This window comes from Schistocerca serialis, chromosome 10 (genome assembly GCF_023864345.2).
Source record: "Schistocerca serialis cubense isolate TAMUIC-IGC-003099 chromosome 10, iqSchSeri2.2, whole genome shotgun sequence".
Taxonomy (NCBI): domain Eukaryota; kingdom Metazoa; phylum Arthropoda; class Insecta; order Orthoptera; family Acrididae; genus Schistocerca; species Schistocerca serialis.
This window is the reverse complement of record NC_064647.1, coordinates 234,584,709-234,599,852: the sequence shown is the minus strand read 5'-3', so window position 1 is coordinate 234,599,852 and position 15,144 is coordinate 234,584,709. Positions and strand designations below refer to the sequence as shown.

Genomic DNA, 15,144 nt, shown 5'->3' with positions numbered 1-15,144 from the left:
TTGATGTGATCACCAAGGAGGTCGAAATACACCACACATTGTTCATACACATGTCCAATATTGTTGCTGTTGACATTAACATGCAGTAGAGCATCACTTTCATGTTTCACACCAACCATAGGTTGGTCAGGGTGGTGGCCGAGTGGTTCTAGGTGCTTCAGTCCAGAACCATGCAACTACTAAGGTCGCAGGTTCGAATCCTGCCTCAGGCATGGGTGTGAGTGATGTCCTTAGGTTAGTTAGGTTTAAGTAGTTCTAAGATCTTGGGGATTGATGACCTCAGAAGTTAAGTCCCATAGTGCTCAGAGCCATTTGAACCATTTTTGGTCAGGGTGGAAGAAAACATTACATGAGCCCTTGAAGTCAACATTCTGTCTAAGTTGTTCAAAAAGACTGCAACTCCACTGTCGAAGCCAACATTTTGTCACTAAATACACTTATTACATTGAAATAGATGCTGCTATTTATTGCAGAGTCACCTCTGTAGGAATTCTGGTGCAGGAGGCATGCAGAAGGAATCAGGATGTTACTTAGGCTGGTATTACACTATCATATTTCTTTGACAAAGATATTTTACATGGCACTATAAAGGGGTATTACACACCATCATATTTTTCATCAAAGTTCAAGATGGCTGACAACAACAACCTATTATGCACAGTAGTTGCATGTAATGCAACTGCACTGTCTGCGCATTTGGAAGAGAAGCAGGGGAAAAAAAAACATACTTGGGTGAAGCCACGAGTTTTACAACGAGATGATAAAAGTGTTCAGCAAAATTTGTTACGTGAGCTCCAAGTGGAGGATGTCAAGTCTTACATAAATTACTTAAGGATGGAGGAGCATACATTTCAGTACTTGCCCAGTAATGTGTCTCGTCATACCACAAAGCACGATACTCACTTAAGAACTCCTATATCTGCAGAAGACAGGCTCATAGTAACATTCCGATTTCTTGCTGTAGGAGAGAGTTTCTCTAACTTACAGTACAACACTCGAATACCACAGTGCACGTTAACTAAAATAATACCTGAAATCTGTTAAGCTATTTATAAAGCACTAAAGGACAATATCTGAAAGTAAATAAATGGCCAATACACTTCATGTGCATTAAAAACCATTTTTATTGTAGATCAAAGTAATAATTACATTTTCTCTCCCACAACTACTAAATTAATAGAAATGTATAAATCTGATAAAGTGCTTTACAATGTGAGGCATCCTGAGTACAAAAACAGATTAAGAGGCCTGGAGAGCTCAGAAAAAAATTATATATATAAATGAATTAAGTATGATCACAGAAAACAGATTAAGAGGCCTGGAGAGCTCAGAAAAAAATTATATATATAAATGAATTAAGTATGATCACAGAAAACAGAAGAAAGTAGACTGAATTTCATTACAGTTAGAAAACTGGTAGATAAAAATATAAAAAGGATTAAGAAGACACATGAAAACAAAACTCTCCTCCAAATTGATGAAGAATTTGCTAAAAACAACACAAGGAGCTTTTACAGAACTTTCAAACAAAGGTTATCAAGATACAAAGCACCCACCCTCCAATTTCGAGATGTAAATGGGACCATCGCTCACAACAACACAGAAAACTGCAAAATACTAGCAGGCTACTTTGAGAAACTCTTGAATTGTGAACCCATCCTTGAAAAATTTGAATCCATTCCAAACAACCGTGAGCAGCCGGATTCAGAACCACCGATGACTGAAGAACTACAGAAGGTCATCTCAGAACTTAAAAACAACAAGGCGTCTGGAGAAAATCAAATAGTGGCCGAACTATGGAAACAGGCTGACAAAAATGCAGTTACATCCCTAAAGTGTGTTTTCGATCAAATCTGGAAAGAAGAAGAGATCCCCGCAGAATGGAGAACAGCTCTCATCCACCCTATCCACAAGAAAGGTTTGAAGACAGACCCCAACAATTACAGAGGAATATCACTGCTGGATATAACGTACAAGATTCTTTCTAAAGTCCTTTTGAACAGGGCAGAGCCGCAATTGGATCCGCAAATCGGGGAATACCAGGGAGGTTTTAGAAAGGGTAGATCATGTTCAGAACAAATACTAAACCTCAAAAACATCATGGCTTACCAAAAATCAAGGGCAAAGTCATACGTAATCTCCTTCATTGATTTCAAAAAAGCATATGATTCGATTGATAGAGAATCTCTGTTATCAGTCCTGGAAGAAATGGGTTTGGATAAGAAAACAACTAATATTATAAAAGCGACCCTTACAAATACATTTTCGAAAGTTAAATTTATGGGCGAACTGTCGGAACCCTTTGAAATAAAAACGGGAGTGCGACAGGGCGATGGGCTCTCACCGTTGCTGTTCAATTGTGCTCTTGAGAAAGTAGTGAGAGAATGGAACACAAATATTAAGAGTGGTATAAGACTGGGTTGCAAAAAGAAGAACCTTAAAGTAAATTGCATTGCTTTTGCAGATGATATGGCCCTGTTTGCTGAAACAATGGAAGAAGCACGGGAGCAAATCCTTGAACTAAAGAAACAAGCAGCTAAAATTGGTCTTCACATCTCCTCTGAAAAAACTAAGATATTGACAAACATCAAGCACTCATGTAAATACCTCAAAGTTCAAGAACAGAAGATTAAAATAGTAAAAGAATTCAAATATCTCGGAGAATGGATTACTTGGAATGCTGGGGAAAGCAAAGCAATGGAATCCAGAAAAAATAAACTTGAATTGGCCTTCCAACTAACAAAAAATACATACAACAAAAAATCCCTTTCATGGGGGTCCAAAATTACACATTACAAGACAGTGATTAAGCCAGAAGCACTGTATGCAGCAGAAACACTTAACATGAATTTCAAAGGCCAAATGGAGAAACTTGAGATAAAGGAAAGAAAAATTTTAAGAAAAATCATTGGGCCAAAATTTCAAGACAATAAGATTATATACATCAAAAATGAAACTCTCTACAAGAAAATTGAAAAACTTTCAGATTCTATGCGAAAAAGGAGAATAAATTTTTATGGTCATCTTCTCAGAATGGATTCCAACAGATTAACTAAACAAATCTTTGACTTCTTCCGTAACCGAAAAACGAAGCCCAACTGGTTTAAAGAAACTGAGAAAGACCTAGTGGAATTAAATATTTCAGAAAATTCACTTATTGATCGAACTGCTAAATTAATTACTAAAGATGAAAACATAAGGTTCCAAGACAAATCCACACAAAAGTCCAAATCCTTCATCTCGGAAGAAGAGAGGAGAAGAAGATCAGAAAGAATGAAGAAATACTGGGCCCTAAGAAAAGAACAATACACAAAGAAATGATTGATCCAGTGTACCCCAAAGAGGGTGAAACGAAAGAAGAAGAAGAATTAAGTATGTTGATACATACTTTTGCTTTCTTGTGAGAGTAGCTTGAGCAGAGGCCATGTCATCAGTGATGCACCCAGGCCGCATCTCATGGCTAATCACCTCTGCAACTCTTTTGTAGCTATCCAGTCTTCTTAATCTATTTCTGTACTCAAGGTGCCTCACATTGTAAAGTGCCTCATCAGCTTTATACATTTCTATTAATTTTGTAGTTGACAGCACAGACAAATTAAACTTCGCAGCCATGTTTACAAACACACTACCAGTGACAGAACACTGCAGCAATACTAGTGCTCCAAGTGGTAACATTTCACATTGCAGTGAACAGAAGACAAGTGACTTTTATGATCAAATCTACAGCAAGGCCCTAGATTTGATCATCTTTATTTGGTGACAGGTGCAATTTGACGAAGTTCCCTTTTACACCATAAATGTCTTTGACATAAATATTTGACATATCAGCTTTGACAAGGAAATATGATAGTGTAACACAGGCCTTAGAGCAGTAAACATGAATTCATTGCTGATAATGGAGCATACAGAAAGATCATACACACATAGTACAATCATTCACAGTGAAACTCCAGGTGGCTAGAGATGAAAAGATATTCCTTCCTGCAAAAGGGCTGAACTCATATTGCTGCTAAAGTTTTATTTATGGGATATATCATGTCATCAATGGTAAGCTCTTAGGCATGATGCCTCGACAGGTTGAAGCCATTGCTGGTGCCAGAACTAACAACTATGTGTACTTCATTTCACACCCTGTACACCCCCAGATTGCTGACAAATTGAATTGTGCTGTTCTGTATTCAACCAAACACACACACAACACACACACACACACACACACACACACACACACACACACACACACACACACACCAATGTACTAGGAATTACCATAATTTTCCCTATGAGTGGATTAGCTCTAATCATAATATCTTGTTAGTATACCACTTCAGACGAGGAAGTTAGGGTATAAAAGTTTTGATTAATTACCTTGCTTAGTGCAGTTTACTGTCAATTTATAATTCTATTTGTTCTGTGTTTCTGACCACACTCCTTCATTCTGGGTTCTCCAGAAATGATGCATGGATGGATTGATGAATGAGTGGATGAATGCATGGATGGATGAATGAATGAACAAGAAACAGGTGTGGGTAACGAATTGAGAAAAATTATTCCTCTTCGGGACAGTGCTCTTGATACAAATATGGAGTTGGGGTATATGAAGGATTTTAGTTGAAAATCATATTAAACTCCAAACTGTTTACCAGTCTTGGCACTGTCAGACACTTCCATCCATATCAACATTTAAAGAAATTTCTGGATTGGAAGAAAATGTTTTCAGTCCAACAAAGAAGTTGTGGCAGCTGTTGATGGGTGTGGGGGATACCTACCTTAAATCATATCAGGTATGGTGTCTCCTTACCAAACATATGTTGCTAAAAAAGCATAAAATAAATTCCATGTTTTACCTAAAAAGCTGCCTTTATCTGTTAAGCTGAGAAATTTTATCTTTGAGCTGGTGCAACTTTGAAATACATAACACAGCAACTATGCCAACCTTCAGAGAGAGCTTTTATTAGATGGTAAGCTACTTCTTTACCCCACCACTTTCCCCTGCCTCCCTCATCCACTTACCGACACCACCATCTATGACGTAACTTGAAAACATCATAAACATTATGTATAAAATTAAAATCACAACTTTGTCACCATTATTGTTAGCTGTAAGGAATCATCTCACCTATTTGTGTTACAATGTGATGATATGTTCCCTGACCACAAACGGACCTGACCTGATTACAGGTGAGGACTGGTTGGCAAAATATAATATCACATCAAGGGAGACAGGCTTCAGTTATTGTTACAATGCCTCTACAAATCCAGCTACACTTACAGAATTTACAGAAGCAGTTTACCGAATGTTCCATGGAATCGTTCAAGGTAGCATGCGGTAAGCTATGGTCAGTCGTATATTTTCTTTTTGCATATGTGCCATTAAATGTTAAAAAAAAAAAAAAAAAAAAAAAAGTTAGTCACTTTTGTGTCAACATTTATAGACACTTTCTATACCACTGGTTCCAAACCACATAAATCCAATAAAACTTCAGAGAATATTTTTTTTTAATTAAAAAGATAGAAGTTATAAATAAGTTCTTAAATCAAAATAAAAATTGATTTATATGGTAATAAGAATGTTCAAAGTCTCTGGGCATTGATACCAATAAGAGCTTAGGTTGGAAATCATATATTACAAATCATCTAACTCAATAAAAAATTTCATTTCAGTAAAAGGCCGGCAGGTTGGTTTACTTTAAATTTTACATTTCATTAATATCAAATGGAAAACATTTTCTGGTGCCATTCTGCACTTGGACATTAGGTATTCATTGCACAAAAATATCCAAAACAGATTATCTGTGCCATATACCCTTGAGCATGCTTTAGGAAACTGTTAATCAGCTAAGCACAGAAGAACTAAATTATTCGAGCAGAACAGTCTTATGAATTCTTCCATAAGAACTTTTCGTCAATAATGTGCACCATGGGCGTCCATAGAAATTCTTCCAGGGGAGGCAGCAGTTTTATAATACATTTATTTGCGATGTATTTTTCACACATTTACTTTGGTTATTAGTGATTATTATGACTCTAATAAGCAAAAACAGTGTTCATGAAAATGGTACTAAATGTCTAAGCTCTGAAACTTGTGCGTTACAAATTATATCATGTTATAAAACTGGATTACTTTGAGACTCAGGTATTATTTTGTGACAACAGCACATTCCAGCTTTTTATTCTTAAACACTGTAATTCAAGTAACATTTAACATGTAACTCTGCTGCAGTGTTTCTATGCTGTCATTAGTGATGGAATCTACAAGTACATGTATAATAATTGAGCTAGTCATGAACACATGTTGGCAGGTATAATAAAGTGTTTTTACACTTCTTGACTGCTTCCTGCTACTGCCGATAACTTTCAGGAGCTAACTAGCTGAAGGAAAGTTGATATAAGTAAGTTATATGTGCAGACCATGCTACACACTGATCAGCCAGAACACTACGATCACCAGCCTACTATCGAAACAAAATCATCGAACATGGGGTCGGGCAGCAGTCATCCCTCATTACAGATCTCGGATGTCGTAAGCTGGGCAGTCTGGTAAAACGAGACAGTCAGTGAACTGTGATGAAACTAACATCGGACTTAACTCGACAGTTTACAGGAGTGTCTGAACACACAGTGGACTAAACACTCCTAACGACGGGCCTCTGCAGCCAATGACCCGTGCCTGTGCCAATGTTAACACCGTGACTTCGGAAACTGTGACTGAAATTGGCATGTGACTACTGGCACTGGACGTTTGCAAAATGGTAGAGTGTTGCACGATCTGATGAATCTTGTTACATTCATCATCATACTGACGGGAGGGTACAAACCCGTCATCTTCCAGAGGAACAGCTCCTCGACACCTGTACTGCACGATGGAGACTAGCTGGCAATGGCTCCATTACACTCTGGGGAACATCCGTGTGGTTATCCGTGAGTCCAGTGGAGTTCATGTGAGGCACTGTGTGGCCAAGGAGTATTGTACACTGGTTACAGACATGTACACCCCTTCATTACAATCAAGTATCCCAACAGCAGTGGCCTTTTTCAATAAGCTAATGCACCATATCACAGACCACAGTGGTGAGTTCCAATTGCTGTCCCCCCCCCCCCCCCCCCCAACTCACCAGATTTCAGATTTTTATCTGATCAAACACATCTGGAATGTGATTGCACATGGTGCCAGAGCTCATTGTCCTCATCCCTGGAATTTATGGGAATTAGATTATTTGTGTGTGGATGTGGTGCCAACTCCCTCAAGCATTAAACTCTTGTGCTTAAGGATTTTTTTTTTTTGGGGGGGGGGGGGGGCAACAATGCTAAAATAAATATTTCATACTCAGAACACTAGGGGATTCCAAGTGAACAAACTGTGAAAAAACTTGGTAGATGCTTTTGTACACTCACTGTGTCACGTGGATGCATACCACTCATTCCATTGTAAGCCTGTTGGTGCTCGCATGTTGATTTGTTGAATGTGTTGGAACTGAATCATAGAAGCAAAATTTGAGGTAAATAATCAAACAGTAATAAATCATTACTAGGATTATTCATTAAAGTATCTCCTATAAAATGCTGATAGGAGTGGGAGTATCAGTTAAAAACTATTGAGCAAAAACTGTCAATATTGAGATGAAGATAAACTGTCAATATTGAGACGAAGATACTTGATTTTAAGAACTATCTATATTTTTCCATGTTTCTACACATGACAGATCAGTTTGTATAATAAGAACAAAAGTGGACCCACTATCATTCTGCATTCTTTTAATTACCTAAAATCAAAACTGGTTCCAAGCAATACATCTGATCAAATAATATTTGAGCTTCCTAGAAGGAGAGTTGGATAAAGACTGTTCTTACACATGTGGATTTTTATGTTAGAATTATTTACATGTATCTTCTAATGATGAATTATGTTTATATTACTCTTTGATGTGTTCTTACTTATAAAGAATGCATCATGTAAGACTTGAAAATTATATGGACTTCTTTGTTATATGGACTTCTTTATCTGTACATCAGACTAATTGAGCCACATTTTGCAGGCTGTACAAAGGTATAGGATGTCCATTTAGAAGTCAAAAAATTACTAACTGGTTGGATAGGCCAGAAATAATCACTCAGGGTCATCATTTGGATCAGATAGCCCTTGGTATGGCACAACAACCTACTGCAAAGGATGATAAATACACAGACTATGAGGTATGTGTGTCAGAACTTGTTACTTCAGCTGATTTACATGTAAGCTGTAAAACATCACTTTCACTTTATTACTGAGCTCACATTTTTTGCCTGACTCAACACTAAACTGGTCTCTTTCAGCAGAGCCATTGTTCATGTATTGTTTGTTCCCTGTGTAGAGTAGTTCTCATTTGTTAAATTGATCCATTATGTAGTTTTAAATATGCACCAATGTATTGCTTTTGCCTCTCTTTCCTTTCTTTTCATGCACCACATATCTTGAAAAGAAGCATCCAAACTAAGAAATAGGAAACTGTATGATTTTTTTGCATGCTGGTAAAACCTCTGCCTCAATCTTCTTCCACCCTCCTTCCGTTCTTTATTTACTCATCGTGTTCTATACATCATACCAGGAGGGATAAGTAACAAGTTAAGGTAAATAAGGAGGGGCTGTTAGAAAGTGTAAATAATAACCAAGTATTGTTTAACAGTTGTAAACAATTTGTGCTATTATTCTGAAAAATGTTGATGCCTCTTCATTTATATTTAGTAGTTGCTGTTCACCTGTTACTGCTAGCTTAAAATCTGCATGAAGACTTTCTAATATAGAACAAGTTAACTATGTGCTGTAAGAATGAGTGATTATTTATAATCAACATAACATTGTATACATTTGACAACAACGTTCTATCTTTGAAGACAGTCAGTTATAAGTCTGACATATATCTGTATAATCATTAGTGTTATGCTTGTTTTATTTTGATATTTTTTCTCTCATTTTTTTTGTCCTAATTTAATAATCTAGCTTCTCTAAAGAACAATGTCTTAATTAGGTTGGTTTCATTTTTTAGAAGTTGGGGAGGGGCCAGGGTTGGCATGGTTACATTTACAATCCTGTGAAACACTAACTGAACATTATTAAATATATTTGTTTAGTAGCAGGTTCAGTACTCGTCAAATTTCTTTGAGATTCAGACTTCCCACCTGTCATTTATGACTAAACTGAGTATTTCTTAGATTACAGTCCAATTTTGCACTGAGTACTGTACTATGATTTTCCAATTTCAGTCCCATGGCACAGCCAGTGGACCACAGAGTTTCTGAACTTCAATTTTCTATTACATAGCACTTCATTGTTACATTGTCAAATGCAGTCCCCCACTCCTTGATTTGCCCAGAGACTTAATAGGCCTATATGCATCATTTCACATACTCTGTCAGTCCAACTGATCACTTACACATCAGTACTGCTGGTATCTAAAAACCTTGTGGAGCTACAGATACATTAACCCTTAACTCACGAGGTGACTTTTCTGTGATGTATACCACAAGGTGTGGTCTCTGGGACCCCTATGTTTGAACCGAGATTTAAGGCAAAAATCATTTGAAATTTCTAATTTATGCTATATAATTTTTATTTTTACAATTATTTAAGTGTTTCGTAAATGCTTCTAGTTTATTTTATTGCACTAAACAAAGCCTGCAGAATTTTACTATCTATCACACATAAGCACATAATTTTGTGTGGTTCTTTTAAATAGTACAGATAAATACTGTTAGAGTACTGAATTTTACATTGTGAAAAATTATGCAATCTCTGTAGCAAATAAATTTCCAAATAAAACTAAATTCCAGGGTTTAAATTAGCACATAAAAAATCCAACCAAAAGGTACAAAAAGAAAGTCTGTCAAATTGACATTCATTGCTAGGAACTACATTTTATCACCATTCAGAACACATTCAAATTTAACAGACACTTTAAATATTTCATTGAAGAAACAGACTGACCTCCATTACAGCTTTCCTGAAGTTCTTCATCTGAATGATACTCTTTTTCGATAGCAGGACTGTGATCACTGGCTAATGTAAAATCATTGTCTTTTTTGTTTATTTCTCGATCTATATCACTGACACCTTCCTTCATAGACTGACTAACAATTTCATCAAACTCGGGAAAGTTAAAAATGACACATTCGTGCCAACACATTTTGGGCTATACGGTACTGTGCTGAAGAAAACAGGTATGTAGTTCACGAGTCGCGCAGTAGGAGACTCCAACACCTATTAATAACAAGTCTCAACAATAAACACAGAAGGTGATAATTCAAACAGCAACAAAACATCATAGGGGTGGCAATTTATGGAGGGTAGGGGGAGTATAGAAGCCTTCCCCCTCAACTGGCCTTGGAGAGTGAGTTTGAAAATTTTCATGCAGTCTGAGAGACCACACCTCGTGAGTCAATGGTTAACAAATTTTACTGTATACAATTTTTTGTTATTTACATGCCTTTTATATGTAATAATACTTTTACAAGGGCACAAATAGTTTTTCATTTCAAAAATGTTTATTAATAAGCTTTAAAAGTTATAAACTTCCATTTTTACAAACCATATTTTGACTAGTATTGCATCCACACTGGACTTCCCACCTAAAATTTATGAAATTCTCTAAATATTAGTAAAATATTAAATATGATAACTTAGTATTGCAAACCTCAGCAAAATATTACAAATAATTGAAAAGTTCCCAAATAATATTTTCAACAAAAATGTCATTTAAGTGGTCCACTAATAATGAATTTTACAGCAAAACTATTTGTTTCTTAACAATATTGAATTTTAATCATGTGAATAATGCCATAAAGCTTTTGTAAAAAAAAAAAGTCATTAGCATCTCACAAAACTCACTACATTTACTCTTCCTTTACATGTTAGCAAAATTACCCAAAATTTCCTTTGCAAAAATGAATAATATATAATTTTTAATTTTTAACTAACATTTATTCCCACTGATCATTGCAATGTTAAGCAGTGCATGTAACACCTACAGTTATTTTAAAAAATCTTAAGTGGGAGGACTGTCATATAAATATTGCTATAATTTTCGGTGGCAACAGTCCGATATACAGGTGATTCAGTAAGGGTGAATAACCTTTATGCATAACACACCATGAGTTATCGCTGCCAGATGGCAATTCTCCATCCTCAGCACAGAGGTTTGGTATGGGACTCTGTAATGTTTCTGCTCACAACTAAGATGTGAAATGCTTGTACTTGCAGTCTTCTCATTGATTTACAGGGACTGCTGCAAAAGACACAAAGTTTTGGAGCAGAAAGGCAATTCATTAATGTTAAAAACACTTATATTGATGTGTCAGGGGTGTCAATGATTGTTAAACAACTGCCAAACTCTTTGCATTTGCTGCAGTGGGGTCTTTCTCTTACAATATGTTCCATTCCTACATCATTACAAATAATATTCTCACAACCAAAACTCCTGGATATCCATAAATTATTTGTAGTTTCTTCCCTTCTCACTTCTCCACTCAGCAACAATCAGACTGAGCAAATGCTGTACAAAAACTGAGACATAACTGCAGCAAACTGAGCAAAAACTGAGTCATGCAGGCACAGTTGAAGTCAGTTATAAAATGTTTAAACAATTAAGGGAGCACTTAACTCTTCATTAAGAATTACAATCAAGCTACCTACAGGCATTGAAACAAATAAATGGTGAAAGTTGAAAACTTCTGCTGGACTGGAACTTGAATCCAGATGCTCTGTTTCTTCAGAATGGTTGCCTTAACTGCCTCAGTCATCCAGACATGCTTCCTTGCTGACCCAAATTCTCAACCTGTCACAGGCAAGTAGTGCCCCCTTCTATTAGCCCTGCTGCTCAAAGAATTAGCTTAGTCTCGCAGGGGTTCCAAAGATGTGGTGCACCTGCATTGAAATACCTAGAGCTGTCCTCACTGATATACTCATACGATATGTGTTGTCTGTTCTGTCAGACACGCCACTGGTGGTACAGCAGCAATCATCCATATAGAACACAATAAATCAGGACTTCAGCCACCTACAGACATTGAAATAAATCAATGGTGTGCCAGACCGGGAATCGAACCCTGATGCTCTACTTCTCTACAACAGTTGCCTTAAATGCCTCAGTCATCCAGACATGCTTCCCATCTGACTCAAATTCTCCACCTGTCACATGCAAGCAGCACCCCAGTCAATTAGCTCTGGTCCTCATGGCATTCGCCAAGTCCTACAGGGGTTTGGAGTGTATGGTGAAGCTGTACCAAAAGTACCTAGGGCTGTCCTCACTGATATGTATGTATTGATATGTTGTGTCTGTTCTGTCAGACATGTCAGACACAACAGACACCACACATTAACTTATTTTTTTTTTTTTTTTTTTTTTTTTTTTTTTTTTTTTTTTTTTTTTTTTTTGGGGGGTTTAACACACGTCCACAAGAATTAGAATGTTAATAGAATGGTCATTTTCCCAGTAAATACTGTTCTTCAGACTCTTACATCTTCATACAAAAATCACATTAATTATGTAATTTTAACAACCCGGTGTTTTGTGTAACAATGTTATTATTTGATCTGATCAACTATTTCATTTATAGAATAATAAATGTAAATAAAAGAAAATTTACAGAAAAATGAGCTTAACTGAATAGCATTAATGTAATACTATGAAGCAATATGAAAATTGAAAGATTAACAATGAAAAATGAAGTAAACAAGTGTATCCCGATGTATATTAGTTGTGTGTATCATATTAGGCAATAATATAATAGCAATAATATTAGGCAATAAGCAACTCTCAGTACATTACATTACTGTGTCCCTCATTTGCTGGGCAAGTAAACTGATGAGAAAGTTTAAAATCAGATTTATCTGCAGAAAATTTAAAACTGGTGTGAGAAGCCCACTCTTCCAATGTTCTAATCCTAATCTGCACATGACAAGGAAGACGAATGATGTGCAAAATCATCCATAAATAAGGAAGGATTAAAATACTGCCTCAAGGGATGCCGTTCTACTGCTGAAATCTTTTAGGCAGAATTTTGCCAGCTTGGTATTTGAAAAAGTGCTGGAATGGGGAGGACTGTAAGAGTACAGGCAATCATTATCATATGGAGCTAGCCAAGATTAGTTTGTCTCCAATCAGTATTAGAAATATCTTTGCTTTATTAGTTCTGGAGAAATGCAGTAACACACTAGGCAATACTGACCCTATGACTAATCTTCAAAAATGGAATGAAGAGGAGAACATTTGTAGTAAGCGTTGATTTGGAAAAATCTTTTGACAGCCTTGACTGGAATACACCATTTGAAATTCTGAAGTTACCAGAGATAAAATAGAGGGAGAAAAACGTTCTCTACAACCTGTACAGAACCATGACTGCAGTTATAAGAGTCTAGTAGCATGCAAAAGGAAAACTGTATTTGCCAAGATAGCTGTAGCTTCTCCCCTTTTTTATTTAATCTGTACATGAAACAAGCAGTGAAGGAAACCAAGGAGAAGTTTAGAAACAGAATGTAGGTGCAGGGAAAAGAAAGCGCATCTGGAGCTCTCAGCGTGTAGGTTGTGGATTGCATCCAACATGCTGAAGGTGCTGTTCTGGCAGCTATTAAGGGAAAACAATGCAATCAACTTCAGGTTGTGGCACATGGAACAAATGATGACTTGGATCATCCCAGTGACAGGCAGAGAAGGTTGAAGAAACCAGTTGTGCTGGCAGAGTTTGAAAAAAACTCACAGTCTGTAGTATTTTGAAGGTCTACAACAAGCTAGGCTGCACCTTCAAAAATTAGTGTCATAGGGCTGTGAAGTGTACTGTCCCCTTAAATGAGTCAGGTCTGCACTTCACATTAGAGGCTGCTACTCTGGTAGCTAGCTGGCTATGTGTGGAGTGCACATAATGTTCTTTTTAGATTCGGTGGCCCTCCATCCATTTCAGATAATGATAACTGTAGGAAACCTGAAAGAGTGAATACAAAATCCAAATAAATGCCCCTTACAGGCAAGAGTATTAAAATCCTAGTGATTAACTACCAAAGAATTTTAAAAAAATGCCAGAGTTTGAAGTGCTCCTCAAAATATTGGAGCTAATAATGTACAGTGTGGCACATGAAAAACTGGCCCCAAGTTCTAGACAGCTCATTGTTGGGAGCCAATTGTCATCTGTTGTTTCAAAGCTGTTGTGACTATGTTTTGTACAGGATGGTATGACCTGTCACACTTCATGTGGGTGCACCTCATGAGTTCGTGAAAGATTCACAGAGGAAAACACTGTCAGCAAAGGATTATGTCTGCCATGTTTGTCAGACCTAACCACTAGTTACTTTTATCCTTGGGGCAGTGTTAAGGTAAAAGTGTGTGCAAATAACCCAATACTTCTAGAAGACTTTAAGCACAATATTCATAATGAAATTTTGAGAATTGATGAGGCAGAGTTGTGCAAGGTGTATAGCAACATGTGGGAACATACGTAAATGTTCACTGAAGCGCGAGGCGGTCTTTCTCAGGACCTAATGTAAACTAATGTAAAAGACAAGATCAGTTCAGGAAATGCAGATCTTTGCCATAGCATCTATGTTATTTCTTTATTATCTAATGATTATATGTTTACCTATCTGTTGTTACATCTGTTCATGGTGGGCAACAATTCATGGATTATTGGTGAGCAATCTGCACTCTGGGCCAGTTTTTCATATGTCATCCTGTACTAGGCACAGAAAACTTATTATAAACCAAAAATTGATAACTGAAATTTTAGGGGAAAATCAGGACCATCCACTGAGAAATCAGACTCACCTCCAGATGTAACTGAAAAGTTTAGAGAAAACCTAAATTCATTAGTACATAAGTTCCCCCAATCACTCCATCACCATTGGAGGAAATTTTAATCAGCAAATGGGAAAATTACAGTCTCATAAGTTATGGGAATGACAAGACATCCTGTGGAATGTTATAACTACTTAGAACAGGTTGTTCAGAAGCCACTCATGATGAAAATATAATGGGTCTAATAGCAACAAACAGACCTGACCTTTTTGAGGCTGTCTTCAATGGAACTGGTATCAGTGACCCTGAGGCAGTTTCAGCAACAGTTATTACCAAACATATAAAGAGACCATAGTATTGCATCACAATAATATACTATAAATTGTGG

General features: G+C 36.7%; 1 protein-coding gene across 1 annotated transcript in view; it reads left to right on the top strand.

Annotated features, from left to right (window-relative positions):
* The window catches only part of LOC126425093 (peroxidase-like), a 136,826-nt gene that overhangs the window by 109,026 nt on the left and 12,656 nt on the right, over positions 1 to 15,144 (top strand). Inside the window, exons 9-10 of the mRNA XM_050088011.1 lie at positions 5,182 to 5,329; positions 8,037 to 8,193. Coding sequence (XP_049943968.1) covers positions 5,182 to 5,329; positions 8,037 to 8,193 — 305 coding nt within the window. The remainder of the gene's footprint in view (positions 1 to 5,181; positions 5,330 to 8,036; positions 8,194 to 15,144) is intronic.